At 36.7% G+C, this 13500-nt stretch overlaps 1 protein-coding gene across 1 annotated transcript in view; it reads right to left on the bottom strand.

Annotated features, from left to right (window-relative positions):
- Nucleotides 1-2074: 2074 nt before the first annotated feature.
- TDRD1 (tudor domain containing 1) overlaps nt 2075-13500 on the bottom strand; it is a 45165-nt gene continuing 33739 nt past the window's right edge. Inside the window, exons 18-26 of the mRNA XM_012663887.1 lie at nt 13036-13206; nt 10526-10801; nt 9888-10007; nt 8539-8655; nt 6339-6506; nt 5277-5504; nt 4609-4655; nt 4440-4527; nt 2075-2252 (exon numbers count right to left, since the gene is read on the bottom strand). Of these exons, the coding sequence (XP_012519341.1) occupies nt 2128-2252; nt 4440-4527; nt 4609-4655; nt 5277-5504; nt 6339-6506; nt 8539-8655; nt 9888-10007; nt 10526-10801; nt 13036-13206 (1340 nt within the window). The 3' untranslated portion in view covers nt 2075-2127. The remainder of the gene's footprint in view (nt 2253-4439; nt 4528-4608; nt 4656-5276; nt 5505-6338; nt 6507-8538; nt 8656-9887; nt 10008-10525; nt 10802-13035; nt 13207-13500) is intronic.

A 13500-nucleotide genomic window follows, 5' to 3' on the forward strand; every position in this document is an offset into this window, starting at 1 on the left:
ATCTTCCTTGCGTGTGGAGTCAGTACAGTCTGGGTCCAAGTCTGGCTACAGAACCACCTACACTGGCGGGCAGCCCAGGTGTCCTTTTTGGCTAAGCCCAGACCCAGGCAGTTGTTGGTGAGGAGCCCACCAGTAACAAAGGTTTACGCTTTTGGCCGGCCGTCTCCCAGGAGTGGGCCTCATGATGACCTGGGTGCTGTACTGGAATTTGGCAGCTTAGGGTCCTGCTGGTAAGGATCCTCACGTGTTGGTTTCTGGAGTATGTATTGTACAATGAGAGCTAAATTTCAGAATACTCATCACCCTCATTCACAACTTTTGGGACTTTTACATTTCTAGCTGCTGTAGCAAAAAAAATTCTAGCAAAACAAAAGGCATGTCAAATATGCCCTTTTTTCCCTGTCAATGCCAGGGGAGTTCACTGTTTAATCTGCATGACAGAAATCCCTGGCGAACTGGGTATGATTTCTCTCAATATTTACAAGGCCTCTCTGCCCAGGAATAAACTGTTTGGATACATGGACTCTGCCCTACTGTACTTATTATCTGGGACTAGGTATTCTGAGAGGCTGTGAAGACTCATCAGCTGGTGTGACAGGGCCACACTAGCCCTACTAAACAATAAATCCAAGCACCTGCCACCACATCAGACACAAAGCTGGAGCACAAGTATTCCCCGAAAAAAAAAAATGCAGCTGACATGTTAATTAAAATAGGAAACTTCTTAAACATACTCAGAAATAAGACCTGGTGGTCTATAGTATGTTGAATCCAGGAGACATTTAACCTATATCCCCATTTGTGAGACTAATATAAGTATCAGTCTCTTTTTGGGAACAAGGCAAACAGCTGAATCACCATGTAATATTAAATTCCACTGAATTAAAAGTTTCTACTCTAATTTCTAGTACCATGTGATAAATGTTGAAATTTGAAGAAATATTTTGTTTTTTAATGTACCTTGATTGCTTCCCTGATTTTCCTTAATAAAAAGGGCAATATTGTGATTCCATAGTCTTCATCTGCACTTCCACTGTCTGTGGTTAGGATGGAGCAGGCAGTATGAACACATTAAGCATCTAGTGCTCCCGGTATGTACGACAAAAGGAAATTGGCAAAATGCGGTCAATAAGCACACAAAGGGGAAGCTGGCTGACAAGTGAAAAGATTTTATTGGGCAAAGCAGCATAAACTTTTATCTAATAGAAGCACGTCAATGTTTGAACAACTTTTTACATATGGATAAATTCCATTTAATCTAACAGATTAGCTGACACACATTACCAGAAGAAACAAAATGAAAAAGTCTAAAGTATCTGTTTTGAGTTGGTGACAATATCTTCAGCTGTCAGAGTCTAATACTTAAATCATGGAAAACTTCCCACAGAGAAACTGTGAAGCTGCCAGGAAAGTCAGCTGGCCCATAATTCCACACATGTGAGTTTAGGAGAATTTAAGGTTATTTTATGTGCTTCAAGAAAAATATATATTCTAGCTGAGTTTTTTTTTTTTAAACTTAAATTGATAACTGTATTTGTGTTTCACAAAACAGTCAAGTCTACCTACAATACAAATCTAACTGGCTACCAAGTTGAAAGGGTATGGACGGCAGAAGCAGAGAGAATTCCTTCCCTGGCTGGAGTGGTCCAGAGCTCAAGGACAGACACTGTGTCCAAAGGCCAAAAGAAGTGATCCATTTAAGGAGGGAAAGAAAGAAGCTGATGACCTCCGAGTGCACAGGAAAAGAAGAACAGATAACAGAGGAGCAAGAAACCAAAGAACGTTCATTTCGTGGAGGAGGCAGATGATGATAGGGAATGCAGGGAATACTTTATTAAGAAGTATTTCAAAGGTCTAGAAAATGATAAAACTCATCTACCCGCCAACTAGATGTATCCAGTATTAACATGGAACCATATTTTCTTCAGTACCTTTAAGTAATAAAAAGTTATATATACAGTAGAAATCCCCTGTATTCCTTCCCAGTATTCCCATAAATTTGGGATGAAATCTTTTAGGCAATATTTACTCGGTGTGAGGAACTTCGTGGGGGGCGGGGCAGGGAATAAAACCGACCAATCTAATAGAAGAATGGAAGGCAGGCAAAAATGGAGGCGTAAAACGTCATTAAAGAAAAAGCAGACAAAGAAAAGATTCCCATAATACCACCACAAGATGCTGTACTTCCTCTACTAAGTCTAGCCTTTGCTGTTTCCTTTCTCCTAAGGGTTTATCTCCAAAAGAGACTGTTTCTGAAAGAGAAAAATCAACTATCATTATGCCTTATATAAAAACTCAATCACTATGGTTCTTAATTTCTATTTTAAGTGCAAGCAAACCAAGTATTCACTTTTAACTGAAAATACACATTTAAGTCAGACCTGTCAGCTAAAAAGAAATTAACCACCATAACAGTGCTATATGTAAAGTATAGCGGTTTATACCCCCTTCGCAAATATAAAATACAGCTGTTGGCACTCTCCTTCAAATATAAAAAATAGTTGACATTAACTTGTCTGTTGAAGAATCACTTTTGAGCAATAGATTACAGAGGGTTTTATGTTCTCATAACACTCCCACTTTAGTAATTTTACATTAACAAAACAAATTTCTCCGAAGATGCTGAAATATATTTTAAACACATTTTCTATATCTTTAGAAAGAATTTAAAGGAGTAAATATTCAGCTGTATTTTCACCACAATGAAGGAAGTATGCTTAAATTCTTAAGCAACCATGTACTTAAGTTTCTTTCTAATAAAATAACTCCCTAGTTTCATGCCCTATAAAACTGATCTAAACTAAAAAGATACGGTAGCATAGCATACAGGTAGCAGCAAAGGGCAGTAAAGAGAACTTAGCTTTAAGTTGTAAAGACCTAGTTTCCAGTCTGTGTATGTGATTTGGGGCAGCCATGTAAATAACCTCTCTGAGCCTCAACCTTCTCATCTGTAAAATGGGCTCTACGTCCTTTTCAAAGGTATTGTGAAGACTAATTATGTGCCTAGATGTAAAAGTGCTTTGTATATGAGGCATTACCCAAATATAAGGTATTATACTGTATTCAAATATAGACAACATCTATTTATTCCCATGGTAGGGGGAAAAGCCGATTCAACTACTATGCTTTTAATCAAGTTTTTTTACGCTACTAAGCCCTGTTTTTAATCTACCTAGAAACAATAGTAAATAAAAGTTTCATCTTAAGTTGTATGTGTACGCACCCTTAATACCCTTATGAAAAAAGCTATTACACAGATAAAAAGCACATACAAGTTAACCAACTTAGTTAAAAATATGCTGACTTGGTGCTAAGACTAAATCCCGCAAGTCCACATCATTGCATGTTTCTTAATCTATGAAATTAAAATCACCATTAAAGATTTTAAATTCAAGCACACAAAGCAGTCAGTATCTAAGACAATGTATTAGAAAGGACTGAAAGTTGTAATTGCAACTGTAAAGCATTTATTAAAAACTCAAAATTTGTAAATGAAGTAAATCATAAGAATCAACACTGTTGATCTTGCATTAATGACATTTAGAACTCAGCTGTACTTTCTTAAAAACAAAGAAGAAACAGTACATTATCACATGGAAAATATGTTTTAACACAGTTGTTTCCTACTTGAGAATTACTATGCCCATAAAAGATTCACAAAGAGCAATAGGGCCTCTTGGGTTATTTCCAAACAGTCTAATATAAACTGCACCTCAGTCAACAAAAGCATACATATTAAGTAAATCAAAGTTCCTCTGCTTTTGGCTGGAATTTATATCAACTCAAAGTGGTAAGGAGGACAACTTCATTCTGATCAGAAGTTCTAACTGGCTATTGATCATAAAGGAATTTCTGAGAGCCATCTCAGGACAAAGGATCCCAGACAGTAAAAAAAGACAGCAGGACCTATTGGCTTAAAACTCACCAGTATGTTCTCTCAACAGTAGAAACACCATAGCCAAAAAGGGGAGTACATTTTGTTTAGAAATGAAATACGCTGTCAGTGCAGCCCACTTCCATTCTTGGTCCCTTAGATACTCCCTCATAAAAAGTGCTAAACATTTTCATAGCAGTATGCACAAGTGAGATCTGAGTTAATTTCAAATCTAGACAAAGAATTTGAGGCTAAGCTTTACCTCACAATTTTTACAAGTCCCACCACGTATCAATAACATGAGCATTCTAAAAATCAAACAATAAGGAAAGGCTGATGCAACTAGAACACCCCTGGGCTCAGTTCCACCAGCAGTGTCAAAGGACAATGATCAGATCAAACCTAGTAAGACAGGGAAAACATTTGCAACCAAACCTGAGATTATTAGATCACAAAATAAAGTACAGCCTTACAAGGGTTTCACTCCATTAGATCTATCCTGATGATATAACTGGAGACATCCTATTGGTGACAACAGAAGTAGCAAAAACAAACTTATCTTAACTTTTTAACAGTTTTTTCATTTCAATAAATTTATTTTGATTTGTTGGGTTGTTTAAGAGGAAGAGAAGAATCTGTTCATGTTTTTCAACCTGTGGGTAAAAAAGAAATAGCATAATTTAACTTCTGAAAATGCTACAAGTATAATTTCACTCAGAGGAAATTTTACCTACCTGTTTCTGTAACTCTGTGCAGCAGCAATTCATTCTATGGGTCTTTTCTAGAAGTAAATACAAAAGAGTCATTAGATAACATACAATGTAAATAATGAGAAAAACTTGGAGTCTGAACATATAACAGATCTGTCCCTTGTGCACTGGCTCCAACTGCAAAGAACTGGATTGACCCATTTGGGCCTTGATTATCTACTACTGTGACCTTGATTTAACCAAGTTAACACCCACATCACCAAGGTTTAGGTCCTTTGTCTACCGTATATGGAATCTCTCTCTGATTGAGGGCAGGCCTGCCAAACACACACTTATGGAGTACCAGGGAGATCCAACCTCACAAGTATGAGTTGTCCTCATTTTGATCAGGATCAAAAGTAAACGGAGGGAGTAAGGCGCGTGCAGAATGCCTGACATTTCCAAAGCTCTCAGCATCACCGCTCGCAAGGATGGTGCGGAGCCTGATCTAAGGGAGACCTGGACTCAGAGCACTGCCACCACCAAGGTGGCTCTTCCGCAGCGGCAACGGGAATCACAGTCCTGCCACTGGGTTTGCAGAGGAGGGAGAGGAGCGTGGCCACAGGGAGTGGGGAAAGGTCAGGTCAACTAAACTGATTATCTCTGTTATTCATCACACTTTACATCCGTTATTAATTACACTTTAAAAATACCTTTACTTAAGGCACTTTGCTTTGTTGATGCGATGTTTTTTGCCAGACCAGACGCCACCAGCTTATCAGCTACACTGACAGTACCATTCTCAGAACATTTCTCAACCGACACCGTATGGACATTCTTAGTAACTTCTTTCACAGAAAGCATTACATTCTGATTCAACATGAAATTTTTTAGTAGTACTATTATTAATTGAGAGGAGCTTCCATTCAATTCCATTACTCCTGGAAAAAAATGGAATATTATAATCTTCAAGTCCCTATAAAAATGATAATATTTAGATAAATTATCTAAGAATAATAAGCAAAAGCTTCCCGATTTTAGGTGAATTTAGGTTAAGTTTTGATGTACTACTGCTGTTGCACTAAAAAAAAAAATTACTAAATAAATATTTTTTGGTCACCTATAAGGCACCAAGCACTAATCTCAGTCTGGGGAACACAAAACATAGTGTCTGCCACACAAATTCCAATGGAAGAAGCAAACAATAATAAAGATAATTCTCCAACTCTGAGTCAAAACCAAAGTGGACTATGAGGCAATCAGTATGGTATTACCTGCTAGGGCTTCTGCATAAAGAAACCAGGAGTAACAATTAAAAGCTACTCTAGGTATTTTAGTTCACTTTATTTATATTCCAAATGAAGAGTTGAATATATGCATATTTAGTTAAGAGTTGAATATATGCACAGTAAGGTAGCCAAGAGTGTGTCACTTGAATGCCTTCAGTCCCTAAAGAGAGGTGTGACAAAGCAGAAAGACCCCAGATGAGAAGTCAGACGACCTGGTCCATATGCTGGCCCTGCCACTTAACTAGGCTTTGCAACCAGGGAACCTGGGCACTCTGAAACTGATCTGTAAACAAAAGTAGACTAACTGAATATAGTTTTTGTGAGAATTAAATAAAGAATATGAAGTTTCTCTGAAAACTCTGCTTGGTATGTAAAATTCTGAGCAGTTACTTGAAATATCCATTTGATTCGGACTTAGAGCTATGAAGCATAAAGGTAAACAAATTCCCACAGACACCCAAATTGGAAAGTAACTTAATTGTCTACCTTCCAGTGAACATTTAATAACTTGGAAAGGAAGCTCCAGGTGGCTGGAAGTGATTGGCTGCACTCTGGAAAGAGGCAGGGTTTCAATGTTTCCATAGTCTGCATAGAGCACTTTAACATCAGTGTCTGATGTTCCCAGAACAATTGCACGATACCAGAAATCATCACCTGAAAATATAATGAAATCTCAGGTAAGCAGTTACAGTCAATGACCCCTCACCTACTTCAAGATGGTTATTCACGGTTACATTATATCACTTAAAAATTCATGCCAAGATTTCTGATTAGAGTCCAGATTAAATACAAGCATTTACCTGTACTCCTTCCAAATCTTACTAAAAAGATAGTAACAGGATTTCTTTTTAAAAAAGCACAAAACCACAAGGATAGAGAACAAGAGGGAAGATAATACAATACTGGAAGCTGGAGAGCAGATGCAGCAATGAAAACGTTTTCAGAGCCATTTTGGTAGCACAACCAAAGCGGGCAGTGGGGAAGCCACGAAGCGTCTTGTTTGCCTCCCAAACCCAAAGCCCCAAGGCTCAGTTATTGGTGCTACTCGTCCAAAAGGAGGAGTACAGATGGAGCTGGACATGAGGGTTGGGCAAAAGAAGCAGAGTTGTTACTTCCCAAGACATCTCAGTAGACTTTAGTTCACAAACACATTTACATATAATACTTATTTTTATAAAGTTGCTAAAGTGAATGGTGAGCTTTATGTTCACATTTTAATAAAGCTTAGAATACTTTCCCTCTTTCCAGGTAACTGCTCCTATGCAAGGGCAGACAAATAGAGGTTTCTTCTCTAGAAAGATCATGAACTGGGCAACATGAGGCAGAGCAGAAGAAGATAGTTTAACACTAATCAGGCAAACTATGCGCTCAAGGAGGAGACCGCTATCCTAAGTCAGAGCACTTCAAGGTATAGACCTGGGGAGTCCCCAGTGAAATGGCAAAGCCAGATCACCCACAGCGAAGGCCCCAGTGACAAGCCCTGCCCACACACAAAGAAACCCCCAGATAACTTCTTAGTGCCCCATCCTAAATACGTGAACAGAAAAGCATCACCAGATATTTGAAGAAAGTCTCTGACGTGACAGAGGAGACTAAAACAAACCTAACAGGACCTCAAGGAAATAGAAAGGAGGAAGCAGACAAAGTTAAAAGAATGACAGTAATATCCTTGGAGAAATGACATTCCATCCTTGAAAACAGGAACGGGATAGTATTAAAACACAGAAAAAACAAACAAAAAACTACTGAAACTACAAATATCAGAAATGAAATCCTCAATATAGAAAATGAAACTAAAGAAATTTCTTGAAAAAACAAAAATAATGAAAAAGAAAAGAAATTTAGCAGAAGAGTTCAAGTCCAATATTAGAAGACTAAGAGCTCCTAAAACAGAAAAAAAAGGGAATAAAAGCATTAATTCAAGAAAATTTCTCAAAACTGAAGCTCATGAATTTCTAAAGGACTCACCTACTCTAAAGCACAATGGAAGAAAACCACCATACCAAGTCATATCATAAATTTCAAAATGAGACTGAAGAGGATACTAAAAATTCTGCCAAGGAAAAAATATGTACAAGGTTGGGAGAATTGGAATGACATCTATCTTTTGACCAGAAACACCAACAGCTAAAACACAATAAAAGCCCATCCTTGGCCCCAGTAATAGGCCTCCCAACTGTGGCCCCTAAAGCAGCCGTGTGACCTGGCTCAGCTCCACTTTACCTCGATCCCAGAGGCAAACCAGAATATTCACTGCATGTGTTGTTGGCAAAGGAAATCTGTTAACATGAAATATTAAACAGGAGAATGGCTAAAGTATACCGTAATCAACGAGCCAAGTCTGAGGCGTTTTTCATTCTTCTTTTTGGTACATTCACATATAGAGCTCTATAAATTATTTGTAATCCCTCTTTTCATAATGCTATTGATCCATTATAATAGAGTATGGTTTTCTTGAGCTGGTTATCTACAAGTACTGACAGATTTGTATAACTCTACCTACATCCTTGCCTAAAAGTGATCTATACAGGATAGAAAAACTGAATCAATTAAATTCGCATCTTTGCATTTAATTTTTCTATCTAATCAAATGAAACATGCATCTAAAATAAAATCTACATAATCTCACATAAAAGAAAACAGACTCAATATTTTCCCTTTAATATTTTACTTAAAAGAACCTTACTTGTGTATTTGGCGCAGCACGCATCTCCAATTCTCGGTCTATAGGACGGTTGACTTTTCTGAGCATTACAATGTTCTAATAATTCAGCTGTCAATATACACAGTTTTTCCTGATTTTCTAAAATATATAAAAGCAACATTTTTTAAAGAAAATTTCCAGTGCTACTACTAACAGGATACAAAAGAAGGTCAAGTCTAAATCAAAAACCCCTTGTGTATTAAAATATACACTGCATTAAAAAAATATACCCACTACCGGTTGCCTTTTTCTGAAGCGATATAGTCGATACTGGGAGGGGGCATGAAGGAAGCCTCCAGTGGGCCAATTTCTTGATCGGGGTGATTTTTGCTGTTTTGAGATGGGGGTCTTCCTCTGTTGCCTGGGCTGGAGTGCAGTGGCACAATCATAATTTACTGCAGCCTCAAACTCCTGGCACAAGTGATCCTCCTGCCTTAGCCTCCTGAGTAGCTGGGACTACAGGCATGTACCACCACACCTGCCTGAGAGTGGTTATACTAACATGTTCACTTAAAATTTATTAAGCTGTATTTTTACAAGTGTTTGGTATATTTTTCAGTAAGTATGTTATACTTATTACAAAATTATCCTCAATAGTACTTCCAATTCATCACAACATAAGTTGTCAGCATCAAATAACCCCACTCCTCTGCTTTTTACTATGAAGATTTTTTTATAATACTGGAGATAAATTTAAGAGCAGTTATTGGTATTATCACAATTCTAAGCTTGACAGTTTGAAACAAAGGTTCAATTTTTCATCCTTAATGTATCTGCAAATAATTTTGAATAGACACCACCCAACTTGCACTAACTCACCTTTGGATACTACAGGGATAAACTCATATACATTTAAGAGATTCTTTAATTGTAAACTTCCATGAAACAAAAACAAAAAATTAAAAATCAATATGCTACTTTTCTTCATGATTAGTTTCAGTGTGAAACATTTCTAAGTTTCTAAAATGTAGTAAAAACTATGATTATGGACTGACTACAAAGTCTTTCAATATATCTGAAACAGTAAACACAATTCAATATAGATAATATGTTTTTAAACAAGAAATTACACAGTAATTAAGGACATTGTGATAAAAGGGTGTAGATTATCAAGGCCAGGCTACTGAGTAGGTGCTGACTGCAGGGTGTTCCTTCATGTACCCCGTTTGTGTTTTTATAATTGAACTTGCCCTTAAGTATTATGACCAATTCTGCCTTAAAACAGAGAGTAAAACAAAATCACCTTCTTCCCCTCACTAAAGAGTTCAAGATAAGCACTTTCATTATACAGTTTAAGAGTAGCATAAATATGTCAAATTTTGGCTTCTTACCTGGCATCTCATTTGGTAGAGCATAAAACAAGTTTGGGCTTATGATTTCTAGTATGTTTGCTTGTACAGTTTTATTAACTGCCAATTCTATCGTCTTCCATTGCTCAGCCGAAGGGATGGCTGAAAACATACAAAACACAGGTCTCGAATGGAATAGACAGACTTTACTCTTCTTTCCTAGGAGTGCATTTATTTAATCAGTTTGTTCCTCAACTGCTGATTCACATTTCCAGATTCCTAAAATGAAAATCTGTATTTTCATAGATCTATTCAATTTGAGGGATTTTATGGTCATTGAAAAAAAGTTCAGTCTATAATAAGAATCCTTCAACTATTAACTCCTGTAGTGTATTTCTATAGTATATTTCCATTTCTGTAGTATATTTAATTCTTAAAATTTACTCAAACTTTAAGGGAAACATCTGTATAATTCATGTTTACATGATAACTACATTAAAAACAATGATATTCAATAAAATAATGTTTCAATAATAGATTAATATTAACCTATTATTAATCTATGACCACAAAGCATATGTTACAGGAAAAGTGTCATTTAGTATTGGCTGAAAAAATTTTCACAGTCTATAAAAAGCAAAGGATGACATAAATTTAAATAAATGGTTTAAAAATGTTACCTTGAAGTACCTGTACATCAATTTGAAGATCATGCTTATTAATAGGTCTGCTATTTGGCAAGTCTTTATGTGGTGAGTGAGCTTTTAAGACCAGATTTTCATCAATCAGAACATCACTAATTATTCTGGGATAAGAAGTGGAAAGATCGGTGAGTTCAATTCCCACCCCATTTTCAGTGACTTCAACCACTCTGGCTTGCAATTTTATCCCTGCCACACACATCTGAAATCTTGCTGTGGCTTCTTTAGTCCAATGTTTGTTTCTAAGCCGTACATCTGGAAAATAAGAACAGCGTTAAAAAGAATCTTATGCACACACTGCATTTTTACTTCAATAGTAATCTAGGACTAGGTCCTTGCCAAGTTAACCATTCAGGTCGGCAATTTTCAGTATCTTTTTTCAATACTCAATTATATACCTACATCCTCCATGCATGAATTATATGTAACATATTTGCTAATACAGTCTAGGGTTTTAGGAAGCTCAGGATCTTTCCTTACTTTCTCCACTAACATCTTTAAATCTGGCATTTTCCCAATAGGAGTATTATTTCCTTTAAAATCCACTACATTGTACTGTTACATACACAAAATCATCACTCACCCAATCACACTGATAAAAGATGTCAGCTGATACATTTTCACTTTTGTGGATAGTTTTCTAGTTATAACTTTGAAAGGGCATTTAAAATTATTAATACTTAAGTAAAAAATTTTTTCTTGGATAATTTTGGCTTATACCCTTGTTTTCTTATCGGTGATTCTCAAAACTTGAAAGTGCATCTGAATCACCCAGAGGGCTTGTTAAAACAGATTTTGAGGCCCTGCCCAGAGTTTCTAATTTAGCAGGTCTATGATAGGGACTGAGAATCCGCAGTTTTTAACAAGTTCCCATGTTGTTGCTGGTTTGGAGCATGCATTTTAAGAAGTGCTGACATAAGACATGGTAATTAAAAAATAATCTGAAACTATCTAATGCAAAATAAAGAAAATATTAGCAAAAGAATATTAGCATCTATGCTTTCCAATATAACCACTATAATCATTTTGGAATCCAACCTTCCACAATTTTTATGTGCAGATAGAAAAACATACATGCACATAAACACACATATTTCTTATAAAGAAATGTTTATAGTAACAGTTATCATAGGTGTAATGCCAAGCACTATTAAGTGCTGTATGTTTTTATCTCTTATTTATTTATATATTTGAGACAGGGTCTCATGCTGTCCCAGGCTGGAATGCAGTGGTGTGATCACAGCTCACTGTAACCCCAAATTCCTGGGCTCACATGATCCTCCTGCCTTAGCGTCCTGAGTAGCTGGGACTACAGGCATGTTTTTACATTTTTTAGTAGAGACAGGGTCTATGTTGCCCAGGCTGGTCTCAAAACTCCTGGCCTCAAGCGATACTCCTGGCTTAGTCTTCCAAAGTACTGGGATTACAGGTGTGAGCCACTGCACCTGGCCTCTTTTGTTAACAACCCTGAGGAAATTGAAGCACAGAACATTTAAATGATGTGCTTCAACACCTGTTTTATCACAGTGCTATCCTGCATCTCTTTTATAACTTTTCTTCACTTAAATCACGGACAATTCTTCTTATCAATAACATATACTTAAAGTCATCTTAATGACCATGTAATAAGAGCAAACACTTAAATACTGCAGAACTTTGAGGAGCAGACCCTGTCCTAAACATTCACTTAATCCTAATAACCCTAAGAAATAGGTGCTATCATTACCCATCATATGGATCATCATTTAATCAATCCTCTATTATTGGCTATTTTTTGCTATTATTACGTAGTTGAACTCTGTGCAATTCCAATATTTCTTTGGGATAAATTAGAAGTAAAATTACTAAGAAGGTATGAATATTTGAGGTTCTTAAGGAATCCTGCAAAATGCCTTTAAGAGGGTTTTTATCAGTTTTCACTCCCATCGTTAGTAAGGCAGCTGCTTCCCTACTCTGACACCAATACTGTACATTTTGGCCACTATCTCAAAAAAATAAATCTCTGGCCGGGCGCCGTGGCTCATGCCTGTAATCCTAGCACTCTGGGAGGCCGAGGAGGGCGGATTGTTTGAGCTCAGGAGTTCGAAACCAGCCTGGGCAAGAGCGAGACCCCGTCTCTACCAAAAATAGAAAGAAATTAATTGGACAGCTAAAAATATATAGAAAAAAATTAGCCGGGCATGGTGGCGCGTGCCTGTAGTCCCAACTACCCGGGAGGCTGAGGCAGGAGGATCGCTTGAGCTCAGGAGTTTGAGGTTGCTGCAGGCTAGGCTGATGCCACGGCACTCTAGCCTGGGCAACAGAGTGACACTCTGTCTCAAAAAAAAAAAAATAAATAAATAAAAAAATAAATAAATAAATTTCTGAATTTTATAATATGAAGCAGAATCTTCTAACTCCCGACAATGTTAAAACTATAGATATTAATACTTAGACTATATACTCTAAGTATTAGAAAATAGTTGAAAAATTCTTATTTTGTACCATACCTACTAACCAGCATTGTATCCCTTGAAATGGAAGTTTTAAAAATTTTGATGATATTATTTGGAGTTCATCTGTAGTAACTTCTTCGACATTTCCATAATCCACAAAATGTACTTTAACATGTCCATTTGGTAAAATTTCCTTGACTAAAGCACGATACCAATTACCATCACCTAGATTTAACACAAAGTTTGTGACATGGAATATTTCCCTTTTATTAACATTTGAAACATTTATCTTGAAAAGGACACACTTAGTCTAAAGTAGGTAATAAATCTGTTCTCTTCCGCAGATTATGCCTTTAGTTTTTCATTCAAAAATCTCTAGAATGAGAATCCTCAAAATCCATTTTTAGAATATCTCTAAAATTTATAGGACCAACCACACTTTTACATCTGATACACATTTCATTCACAGCCTAGCCAATGAGGAGAATGTGAAGGTAAGACTTAAGCTTGAACATATGT

This window comes from Propithecus coquereli, unplaced genomic scaffold (assembly GCF_000956105.1).
Source record: "Propithecus coquereli isolate 6110/MARCELLA unplaced genomic scaffold, Pcoq_1.0 Scaffold84, whole genome shotgun sequence".
NCBI lineage: Eukaryota > Metazoa > Chordata > Mammalia > Primates > Indriidae > Propithecus > Propithecus coquereli.